At 42.6% G+C, this 12,420-nt stretch overlaps 1 protein-coding gene across 1 annotated transcript in view; it reads left to right on the top strand.

Annotated features, from left to right (window-relative positions):
* Positions 1-12,100, top strand: part of PDE8B (phosphodiesterase 8B) — a 154,684-nt gene extending 142,584 nt beyond the window's left edge. The window contains exons 17-21 of the mRNA XM_050943749.1: positions 84-282; positions 1,437-1,654; positions 2,615-2,750; positions 10,467-10,634; positions 11,966-12,100. Coding sequence (XP_050799706.1) covers positions 84-282; positions 1,437-1,654; positions 2,615-2,750; positions 10,467-10,634; positions 11,966-12,100 — 856 coding nt within the window. The remainder of the gene's footprint in view (positions 1-83; positions 283-1,436; positions 1,655-2,614; positions 2,751-10,466; positions 10,635-11,965) is intronic.
* Positions 12,101-12,420: the final 320 nt, after the last annotated feature.

Raw genomic sequence — 12,420 nt, 5'->3', positions numbered from 1 at the left:
TGTTAATTTGTTTGCATGCATGTGTATGTTTTTTTCTACTTTGCTACATTTCCATGATAATTGTCTCCTTACTTGTTTTCCAGGCCATTAGTTTATTTGGGTTTAAAAGTTTTTGCCCGGTTTGGGGTCTGTGAATTTTTAAATTGTTCAGAAGCAACACTACGAGCCTGGTTCCAGGTGATTGAAGCCAACTACCACTCCACCAACTCATACCACAACTCCACACATGCAGCAGACGTTTTGCATGCTACTGCATTCTTTCTCGGAAAGGAGAGAGTTAAGGTACAACTTCCATTGTGAATTCTTTACTTTGACCCTTGAATAAACATACTTTAGGACTAATCAGATTATTTGTTCATTAACAGATGTGTCCATGACAGCCTTGTGTTACAAATAACATACTTCTACTTGACAGTCACACAGTAGAGCTGGGCATCTTTGCAACCAGTACTTAATGCTCTTAGCTTCCCATGTCTGCCCTAGCCTTTGAACCTGCAGTCTTTGCTGACACAAGTAATTTCTCTGAAATCCATAGGACTATTAATGTGAATAAGGAAATTAACCTAAACAAATAGGCATTGCGGGATCACACCCTTCATTAGCAACAGCTGTAATCTCTTGAAAATTTTGCTTGGGGTGGGAGAGTGTCAAGAAATATACGTGAAGATATATGTGATAAATCTAGGTTCATACAGAGAGAGTACTGATCAGGAGTGGTAATGACATTATTTTTTCTCCAGGGTTATTTTAGGAAATTGAATGCTATAAGGCTTCTAGATAGAATGACCTTGCCAATCCCTTGCTTCTAGAAACATTTCTTTATTCACAGAAATGTAGCTGAAGCAATTATGAAACCATCTCTGTTTACCCTTTGAAAAATGGCCTCTTCAGACATTTTTTTAGCAAAAGGAGAAAATTAATATCTGGTTTCCTTACCCCAAAATATATTGTAGTTATATGGTCAAAATCAACTGAAAGACAGATTCAGAAATTAAATTTTTAAATGGGATTGCTACATCTCAGTTTACTTAAGTCAATGGCAGAAATATGATATTTAATTCTTTTGATGGAAATTGTAGAACATGAATATTTTGGTATGTACCTGGTGCTTTGCAAAACACAAAATAGAAATCCTGCTGCAAGGTGCTTACCATGGCAGTCAGACATGCTACATGGCACAACAGCTCCAACAGAAGAAGGTGCAGAGAGATCACTGGGATGAAGACACAATAGAAAAGCTGCCTGGAAGAAATGGTTTTGAGATGGGGAGAAGGTACTCTTAGCACTCAGTGAATGGGAAACTCACACATGGAGAGAAGGCCTCTGTTCTGAAGAGCTTACATTTTAACTCCGATATTTACCTAGTGATGTTCTAAAGATTTTATTGTGATTACTTACTAGGTGATGAATAATGGTAGTTTTACTCTTTCTTGCAGGGAAACCTTGACCATTTAGATGAGGTGGCTGCGTTAATAGCTGCCACAGTTCATGACGTGGATCACCCAGGACGGACCAACTCTTTCCTGTGCAATGCAGGAAGTGAATTAGCTGTACTTTATAATGACACTGCTGTATTGGAAAGTCACCATACAGCACTGGCGTTCCAGCTCACAGCTAAAGACAACAAATGCAACATTTTCAAGAATATTGATAGGTTAGCTTGCTGTGTTTATTTTATTCCTTTTGCATACACTGAAGATGCCACTTTTGTTTAATATAGAAAATTCGCACAAAAGCCTTGATCACTTCTAGAACTATACAATAGACAATTTTAAAAAAAAATTCTTTCTTTCTTCCCCATGTCAGCATTCTAAAGGATATGTTTGGAAATGTAAAGATGTTTCATATTTTGTGGAATATGGTATTACTTAAAAAACCAACCGACTAGAACTCCAAGTTAATAGGAGGGGTTGTGGAAATATATTGTTACTATCTCTGGAATACTGAATTCTATGTATTGATTACTCTGGCATATGTATGGAATGAACCTAACTTTAATTATTTAAAAAGATTTCTATGAGTGCCCTGGTGACTTCCTGTTCCTGCTTATTTCAGACAGATCCTTTACCATATCCCTTTTGAGGTTATAGCATCTTATGAATGACTTGTAATTTTATTGATTTTAGTTTTAAGTTATGTAAAATGTCAATAGGCCACTAAAACCCCTGCTAACATGAATGCAACTACAGTCACTGTTCTGAGGCCTGATCTACACTGGGGGGGAGGGATCGATCTAAGTTACGCAATTTCAGCTACATGAATAAGATCTACTCACCGTGGTGTCTTCACTGTGTTGAGTCGACTGCTGATACCCCCCATCAACTCCGCCTGCGCCTCACACCATGGTGGAGTACCAGAGTTGACAGAAGAGCGTTCGGGGTAGATTTATCGTGTCTAGGCCAGACGTGATAAATCGACCCCTGCTCAATCAATCGCTGCCCACTGATTGAGCGGGTAGTATAGACATACCCAGAGTTGCTTTCCAGTTAGTCCATTTTATGTTTGATTTGCTGTCTCAAAATGCTTTTTGTGAATGTTGTGTGGAGATCAGGAGAAAGACCGTTAACTCTGGCAATGGCCTGCATGAGTAAATTATTTCATTTTTCTCTTTCAGGAACCATTATCGGACATTGCGCCAGGCTATTATTGACATGGTTTTGGCAACAGAGATGACAAAGCACTTTGAGCATGTGAACAAGTTTGTCAACAGCATCAACAAGCCTATGGCATCTGAGGAAACCAACTCAAATGTAAGATAAGCCAGTTTGCTGTTCTGAAGGACTTTGATCTGTTTAAGCATCAAGCAAACATTTAAATGTTGTTTTCATTGACTTATCTTTATTTGCACTGTGGCAGTGCAAATAAATACCACAATGCCACAATCAAGATCCTGACACTATGGTGCTAGACGCAGTACAAACACAGGAAAACATAGTGCCGGGCCCTGTCCCAAAGAGCTTAAATCATTTGATGTTGTAGGCCATACTTTCGTAGAAGATTAAGGTTGGAATGGACCTCAGGAGGTCATCTAGTCCAACCCCCTGCTCAAAGTAGAACCAACCCCAACTAAATCATCCCAGCCAGGGCTTTGTCAAGCCAGGCCTTAAAAACCTCTAAGGATGGAGATTTCATCACCTCTCTAGGTAACCCATTCCAGTGCTTCACCACCCTCCTAGTGAAATAGTTTTTCCTAATATCCAACCTAGACCTCTCCCACTGCAACTGGAGACCGTTGCCCCTTGTTTGGTAATCTGCCACCACTGAGAACAGCCTAACTCCATCCTCTTTGGAACCCCACCTTCAGTTACTAGGAAGCTGCTATCAAATCCTCCCTTACTCTTTTCTTCTTCAGACTAAATAAGCCCAGTTCCCTCAGCCTCTCCTTATAAGTCATGTGCCCCAGCCTCCTAATCATTTTTGTTGCCCTCCGCTGGACTCTCCAATTTGTCCAGATCCTTTCTGTAGTGGGGAGCTCAAAACTGGACACAATACTCCCGATGTGGCCTCACCAGTGCCGAACAGAGGGGAATAATCACTTCTTTCAATCTGTTGGCAATGCTCCTACTAATGCAGCTCAATATGCTATTAGCCTTCTTGACAACTGTTGACTCATGTCCAGCTTCTCATCCACTGTAATCCCCAGGTGCTTTTCTGCAGAACTGCTGCTTAGCCAGTCGGTCCCCAGCCTGTAGCAGCGTATGGAAGTCTTCCATCCTAAGTGTAAGCCTCTGCACTTGTCCTTGTTGAATCTCATCAGATTTCTTTTAGCCCAGTCCTCCAATTTGTCTCACTCTGGACCATATCCCTACCCTCCAGCATATGTACCTCTCCCCCCCAGCTTAGTGTCATCTGTGAACTTGCTGAGGGTGCAATCCATCCCATCATCCAGATCATTAATGAAGATGTTGAACAAAACTGGCCCCAGGACTGACCCTGGGGCACTCCGCCTGATACCGGCTGCCAACTAGACATCGAGCCATTGATCATTACCCATTGAGCCCAATGATCTAGTCAGCTTTCTATCCATCTTATAGTCCATTCACCCAATCCATACTTTTTTTAACTTGCTGGCAAGAATACTGTGGAAGACCATATCAAAAGCTTTGCTAAAGTCAAGATATATCATGTCCACCGCTTTCCCCATATCCACAGAGCCAGTTATCTCATCATAGAAGGCAATCAGGTTGGTCAGGCATGACTTGCCCTTGGTGAATCCATGCTGACTGTACCTGATCACTTTCCCCTCCTCAAAGTGCTTCAAAATTGATTCCTTGAGGACCTGCTCCATGATTTTTCCAGGGACTGACGTGAGGCTGACGGGTCTGCAGTTCTCCAGATTCTCTTTCTTTCCCTTTTTAAAGATGAGCACTATATTTGCCTTTTTCCAGTCAGCCGGGATCTCCTTCAATCGTCATGAGTTTTTAAAGATAATGGCCAATGGCTCTGCAATCACATCAGCCAACTCCCTCAGCACCCTCAGATGCATTAGACCTGGCCCCAGGGACTTGTGCATGTCCAGCTTTTCTAAATGGTCCTTAACTTGTTCTTTCACCACTGAGGGCTGTTCACCTCCTCCCAATACTGTGCTGCCCAGCAATATTTTTGTACCCCTATTCATCTGTCCAAGCTTCCACTTCTTGTAAGCTTCCTTTCTGAGTTTAAACTCACCGAAGATTTCTCTGTTAATCCAAGCCGGTCACCTGCCATATTTGCTATTCTTGCTGCCCATCGGGATGGTTTGTTCTGTTCTCTATAAGGCTGCTTTTAAAATACAGCCAATTCTCCTGGACTCCTTTCCCCCCTCATATTAGCCTCCCAGGGGATCCTGCCCATCAGTTCCCTGAGGGAGTCAGTCTGCTTTTCTGAAGTCCAGGGTTCAAAGTTCAAAGCCTTCCTAACTGTACCAGCAAAATTTGGGAATATATCCATATGTGCATGCAAAATTCTACATGCTGAGCAGAATCAGCATTTGTGTGTAGTTATCCAGGTCAGTTTGTGTCCCAAATGTGGATTTTTACATGCATTAATAAAGGCATCTTCAGACTTTACATGTGCAATTAGAAAAGCTTTTGACAATTTGGCCTTAACTATTTTAAAATGAAACCTGTTTCTGGAACCTTTAAGAAAGATTGAATAATTCTCACTTTTTCTTTTTATCGTTCTGTTTAATCATTCTGCCAGAGCCCACACCCTAACCCCCCTGCCTTTAATCATTCTGTCTTTGTTCCCCTCTTTTTTGTTGCTCCTAATGGTCACCCCATGCTCCTTAAGCAGCTGCCATCAGTTTCTTGACAACATCTCTTGCGATCGGTCTTATACCCTGTGCTTTTTGACTGAGTGCTCCAGGTCTGGTGCCTCTTATCCCTGTTTGTCTCTCCTCAAAGTCCAAATGTTTGGTTTGTGTCCCAATAATCAACTGCCACAAAGTTCCTCAAAATCTACTTAAGCCTCTGCTTAAAGAAAATAAGTATATTAGGATTTTCCCAGTTTTTCTATCAAATCAAAGGTAAATGACACAAAAAATACATACCTAGATCTAAGACTCCCCTCACCTTACCTCCGACAACACCAAATGCTCAGGAAATAAATGCTCACATCTTCAGGCTTCTGTGCTTCAAACAAGCTCATATCAAGATTCTTCTGTGTTCACATATGGGTATGTGAATTTACTTCTGGTATTTAGTGGCCCCTTTGTCTGCCAGTTATATTCTTTATACCCTTTGAAGGGGCAATTGTGAGAATGCATTAACACATTCGCTATGAGGTCATGGGATTTTGGACAGTGATTTAATATCTCTCTCCCCTGAAAATGTGGTATTTTCCAAGTGTATTAAACTGTCTCTTTTTTTGTTCGGGGAGGCAGTTGTCCTTCTCCCGTCTCTTCTTATTAATTTCAAAGTTCCTTTACTCTTGCAAATAAAATTACCACCAGCCTTTCCCATAGTGGCTTTCTCCCCAGGAAGGCATGATCAGATACATGTAGAAAGATCTAGTTTAATTGTTAGACAATAGGCAAATCTTTCTTTCAGACTCTTAAAAATCCCCAGCTGCTCGATAACATGAGTAGATAGCAGATAAGACTTTTCCATAGATAGTATCCCATCTGCAGTAAAGACCCTTCCCTAACTGCAGGAGTGTAGCTGACAGAACTGGGGGAAGAGGTTTGTGGACCACCATTTTATTGCTGTTTACCACTAATCCTTCCCACTGTACTTTGCCATGTTTATAAGCAGAACAGAAGCCTTTTGTATCTGTAAACTCAAGAGGAGAGAGATTATACCTAACCTAGTGTTTCCGGAAGGATAGCACCCACCACTATCCCTAGGCGGTTATGATAACTGTAATCCTTACACTCTTACCTGTATCTAGCTACACCTCTACCCCAATATAACACTGTCCTCGGGAGCCAAAAAATCTGACCGCGTTATAGGTGAAACTGTGTTATATCGAACTTGCTTTGATTCGCCGGAGTGCGCAGCCCCGCCCCTCCGAAGCGCTGCTTTACCACGTTATATCTGAATTCGTGTTATATCAGGTTGCATTATATCAAGGTAGAGGTGTATTTCATATCTTTAAACAAGGAACATCTGCTTCCTCCATTGTTTCATGGAGGTGTGGTGGATAGCTTGGAATGGATTTTTTTCAGTTGAGGAGTGTCATTTTGTAGTAGAATTTGGATGACTGAGTGCAATTTGACCATTATTACATTTCATGTTTAGGAATAAACCTCTTTGCTTGCCAACTTCAGAGTTGCTGCATAGATTGCTAGGCATGGTACGCTAGGGCGTGGGTTTGGCCAGCTTATTTGCATGAATATAAGTGCTGAAGTGCTTTGATTTGTATTCTTTTAAATAAGGCTGTTTATTCAATATTCTTTTAAGCAAATTGCCCTGTATTGTGTCATCTTAATACAGAGAAACCATTTGTATTTTTTCTTTCTTTTTTATATAAAGCTTTCTTTTAAGACCTGTTGGAGTTTTTCTTTACTTCAGGGAAATTGAGTCTGTACTCACCAGGGAATTGGTGGGAGGAAGAAATCAAGGGGAAATCTGTGTGTTGGATTGCTAGCCTGATTTTTGCATTCCCTCTGGGGGAATAGGAAAGTACTTTTTGTTTCCAGGATTGGGAACAGAGAGGGAGATTCACTCTGTTTGGATTCACAGAGCTTGTGTCTGTGTATCTCTCCAGGAGCACCTGGAGGGGGGAAGGGAAAAAGGATTATTTCCCTTTGTTGTGAGACTCAAGGGATTTGGGTCTTGGGGTCCCCAGGGAAGGTTTTTCAGGGGGACCAGAGTGCCCCAAAACACTCTAATTTTTTGGGTGGTGGCAGCAGGTACCAGGTCCAAGCTGGTAACTAAGCTTGGAGGTTTTCATGCTAAACCCCCATATTTTGGACGCTAAGGTCCAAATCTGGGACTAAGGTTATTACAGCATGGTACGCTAGGGCGTGGGTTTGGCCAGCTTTCCACTTGCAGAAACATGGAAGAGGTTGCCCAGCCTGCATAACTTTCTTAGAGATGAACCATAGTTCTGAATGCAAATCTTGAGGCTGTAGCTCTCTGCGCTGGCTATTCATTATTTAAGCTGGAATCATTCTGAAGTCTTTTGGGAGTAGATCCATTTTCATATATTTTTTCCCATGTTTAAAGCTTTAATGTTTTCCAAAAATTGAGTGCCCCATGAATTTGGGTGCACAAGTCCCACTGAATGTCATTGTGCTCCTGAATCCCTGAGGTGTTTTTGAAAGTCTCACATTCCTGTACTAAAGGGATTTAGCACTTACTGATGTGCCACTGAATGTTTTTCGTACATTCTTCTTCAATCAGCATTTTTAAGCTATAAAAAGCATTTCCTCTGATTGATTGACTCTCCTTTATTTCACCAGTTTATAGCAGAGACTATTGTAAAATATACAAAGACTTGGGGAGTAATAAAACTGCAACACAGAAAAGAGTGATATTATAGGCTTTTTCCCCCCACAGCAGTAGTTGTAGGTTGTAGGTATTGTTAATGGTGCCTCTTTCTATTTTTGATCTTTAACAACAGTTAGGAGGAAGCATTAATTTGGCAGCTCTTTGTTGGGAAACCTATGCTGAATAAAATTAACTGTTAAATATTGAGAGAAGAGTAATGCCCCAATTAGTAACAGTCACTGCAAAATATTTCCTCATAAACCACACAGACATTAATTTCAGCACTAGTGATAAAAAGTATTTATCTTCAATTTTTGACTGAGTTGAATGTAGTGGGAGAAGGGAGGACATAATTATACAAATATATTACTTTTGTGAGCAGCATTAATACCATGGTGAGCTCAGTTTTATTGCTCGGTAAGGAGCCAATCCACAAGAACATGTCTGCGCCCAGAGGTGGATTAGGGGTTTGTGGGGCCCTGGGCCAGAGCAAGTGGGGGCTCCTCCCCACCCCTTCCAGCTGCAGACCCCCTCCGGCGGTCCTGCTAGGGAAATGGGGTCAGGCACAGGGGCTTGCCCTGCTCCACCCGTTCCCCCGTGCCCAGGGGCTTCCCCCACTCCCTAGCAGGAATGCCAGGTGGGTGGAGAAGGGCAAGCCTGTGACCTGTCCATGACTTTTACAAAAAATATCTATGATAAAATGGAGAGCTCCGGGCCTACAGCACCTCTTGGGGCTCAGAGCTCCAGGGTCCCCCGCGGCTTGGAGTTGCAAGGCACCAATGCCCCCAAAAGCTGGGAGCCAGGCAGAGGGTGTCCTCACAACTCCCAGTCACCGCAGGCTGAAGTCTCAGAGGTCTCTGGAAGTCATGGATTTAATGATTTCTGTGGCCTCCATGACTAAATCATAGCCCCAACTATGTATGTTATCTATTACTTAAATCAGCCTCTGTACCAGATGACTGGCAGATAGCTAATGTGATGCTGATTTTTTTTTTTTTAAGTTGCCAGAGGCGATCCTGGCAATTACAGGCCAATAAGCCTAACTTCAGTACCAGGAAAATTGGTTGAAACTATAATAAAGGACAGAATTATCATACACCTAGAGTAACATGATATGTTGGCGAAAAGTCAGTACAGCTTTTGTAAAGTGAAATCATACCTCACCCGTCTGTTAGAATTCTTTGAGGAGGTTAACAACCATGGACAAGGGTGATCCAGGGGATAGTGTATCTGGACTTTCAGAAAGCCTCACCAAAGGCTCTTAAGCAAAATAAGTAGTCATGCAACAAGAGGGAAGGTCCTCTCATGGATCAGTAACTGGTTAAAAGACAGGAAACAAAGGGTAGGAATAAATGGTCGGTTTTCACAGTGGAGAGAGGTAAAGAGCAGGGTTCCCCAAAGATCTGTGCTGGGACCTGTGCTGTTCAATATACTCAGAAATTATCTGGAAAAGGGAGTAAACAGTGAGATAGCAAAGTTTACAGATGATACAAAATTACTCAAAATAGTTAAGTCCAAAGCAGACTGTGAAGAGTTACAAGGGGATCTCACAAAACTGGGTGACTGAGCAAAGAAAATGGCAGATGACATTCAATGTTAATAAATGCAAAGTAATGCACCTTTACTCCCAACTATATGTACAAAATGATGAGCCTAAATTAACTATTACCACTCAAGAAAGAGATCTTGGAGTCATTGTGGCTAGTCCTCTGACAACATCTTCAGGGATAGGTAATAAGGCAGAAAATATCATAATGCCACACTATAAATCCATGGTGCACCCACACATTGAATATTGCATGCAGTTCTGGTCACCTCCTCTCAAAAAAGACCATTAGAATTGTAAAAGTACAGGGAAGGGCAACAAAAATGATTAGGGGTATGGAACAGCTTCCATATGAAGACAGATTAAAAAGACTGGGACTGTTCAGCTTGGAAGAGACTCTTGAGGGGGGATATGATAGAGGTCTATAAAATCCTGACTGGGTTGGAGACAGTGACTAAGGAAATGTCACATAACACAAGAACCAAGGGCCACCCAATGAAATTAATAGGCAGCAGGTTTAAAAACAAACATAAGGAAGTACTTCAACACACGGTCAACCTGTGGATCTCATTTGCTTGGGATGTTGTGAAGGCCAAAATTATAACTGACTTCAAAAAAGAATTAGATAAGTTCATGGAGCATAAGTCCATGAATGGCTATTAGCCAAGATGGTCAGGGATGCAACCTCATGCACTGGGTGTCCCTACACCTCTGACAGCTAGAATCTGGGACTGGATGACAGGGATCTTGGAATAAATTCCCCTGTTCTTTTAACTCCCTCTGAAGCATCTTGCTTTGGCCACTGTCAGAAGCCAGGATACTGAGTTAGATAGACAATTGGCCTGACCCAGTATGGCCGTTCTTCAAAATCTAGAGTACCATGCATCTAATTGGAGACAGTGCGCATTTATTAGAAGTGTTTCAGAGAGGAGAGAATCAATTATGTGTTTATACTTGTTGTTAATACTGATGTTGCCACCAAACTGTGACGACTCCCTCTGTTACAGAGTGAGGGCAGTGACTGTGAATGTGCACCCAACGTAAAGAATTTTCCAGAAAAACAGACGCTGATCAAGCGCATGATGATAAAATGTGCAGATGTAGCAAATCCTTGTCGCCCTTTAGAACTGTGTATTGAATGGGCTGGGAGGATTTCAGAGGAATATTTTGCACAGGTATGTTTTATTTTTATTATTATTTGAATACATCATCTTAGCTCACACATACCATCCTCTCTGTGCTAGTCACTTTAGAGTCCATCTAATATTCCTACAGATTCAAAATAGAAATGTTTTTTAATCTCCTTTTCTTCCACTATTGGGATCTCACTGTTTCATACAAGCATGCTCACATCTAAACCTTCAACTATTCATGACTAAGGCTTCGTGTTTGTCACAGAAATCACAGATTCTGTGACTTCAGCAGCCCCATGTGGCTGGCCCAGGAGCTGCCTGAGGAGTTCAGGCAGCCCCCAGGTCAGTTGCACTGGCTGCTACTGGGCAGTCTTGGGGCCCCCCAACCCCCAGCAGCAGAAATTTTGGGGAAGGTGGCTCAGAGCTTGGGGTTGAGGTTGGTGCTCACCTGGTGGCAGCTCCTCTCCCTCAGCTCCCCTAGCTCCACATGCAGCCTCTGCCAGCAGCCAGGCACTGCCCCCGCAGCTTCCATTGGGCACAGTTCCCAGTCAATGGCAGCTGCAGAACTGGGGCTTGGGGCAGCACATGGAGCTAGGGAGCTGGGGCCACCGCTTCCCAGTAGCTGGGTAAGGGGCCTCTCCCAGCACCCATGCTACCTCCCCCCGGGCCGTGACTCCCCTCCCCAGCACCTGTGGTGCCACCCCAGGCCGCAACTCGCCCCTGAGCACCTGTGCCTCCTTTCCCAGCACCCACAGTGCCCCCCTGGGCTGTGCCCCCATCCCCAGGAATCGCAGTACTTCTCTGGGCTGCATCCTCTGAGTCTTTCCTCCCTCCCCCATTTTAGTCAGGGGTATTTTTAGTAAAAGTCATGGACAGGTCATGGGCCGTGAATTTTTATTTACTGCCCTTGACCTCTCCATGACTTTTACTAAAAATACCCGACTAAACGTAGCCTTATTCATGACCTGCTGCCTGTAGCGCCAGTCTGAGTTTAGTATTAGGTTTGCAATATGAAACTATTTGGAGAGCACTTTTATACTTCAGTTGTTCTACTTTGTTACCTTCTCAGTCCAAGAGATAATTACTCATCATGTTACAATTACCAATCCCATTTCCACAGTCCAACCACTCTCCCAGATGAAGGTAGTAGAGAATTATTCTGTCTCTACAGGGACACCTTGGTGTTCAGTAGAGGATACTTTTCCTTCTGTCATACTTGAACTAATATCTCAGCATGGGTTTATACAGCACTATGGGATTGGAGATGTTATTTTTCAGATATGATGTAAGATCAACCACGTGATCACTAAAGTTTCCATGGTAACCTTCATAAGAATAGGGACGTGAGCCCTGCTTTCCTTCCTAACTTTCAGTGCCTTTATGCCTTCTCCAGACATTTCCTGCAGTTTCCTAAAAATGAAATACTCTTCAATTCCTCCTCCAAAGAACTGTGGACTATTAAAAAGCTATTGGGTTCCACTCCACTAGTGGCAACATTTCAGCGGTGAGAGAAGTGATCTCTCATCCCAATCTCAGTGTTGACTTTAGCGTAAAGCACTTTAATGACCGCTGTAGCAATGCAAAATATTATCTACCATGTGTGATTTCCCAAACAGTATGCTCTAGGAAACTAAGAGCTGCACGGGAGACAGATGGTTTATAAATTTCAGCTGTCAAAATCCAAATGGGAGATACGGCACAGTTATTAATGGAAACCATAGTGACAGTTCTCAGAATGTTTTGGTGTTCTGCTTTATTCCACTGAGTGAAGCCTCTGGATACTTTCTAACCCTAACTCTTAACATGGACTTGTGTTGATTTAAAATAT

Source organism: Gopherus flavomarginatus, chromosome 3, assembly GCF_025201925.1.
Source record: "Gopherus flavomarginatus isolate rGopFla2 chromosome 3, rGopFla2.mat.asm, whole genome shotgun sequence".
Lineage (NCBI taxonomy): Eukaryota > Metazoa > Chordata > Testudines > Testudinidae > Gopherus > Gopherus flavomarginatus.
The sequence above is the reverse complement of the archived record's forward strand: the minus strand, read 5'-3'. Positions and strand labels throughout refer to the sequence as shown.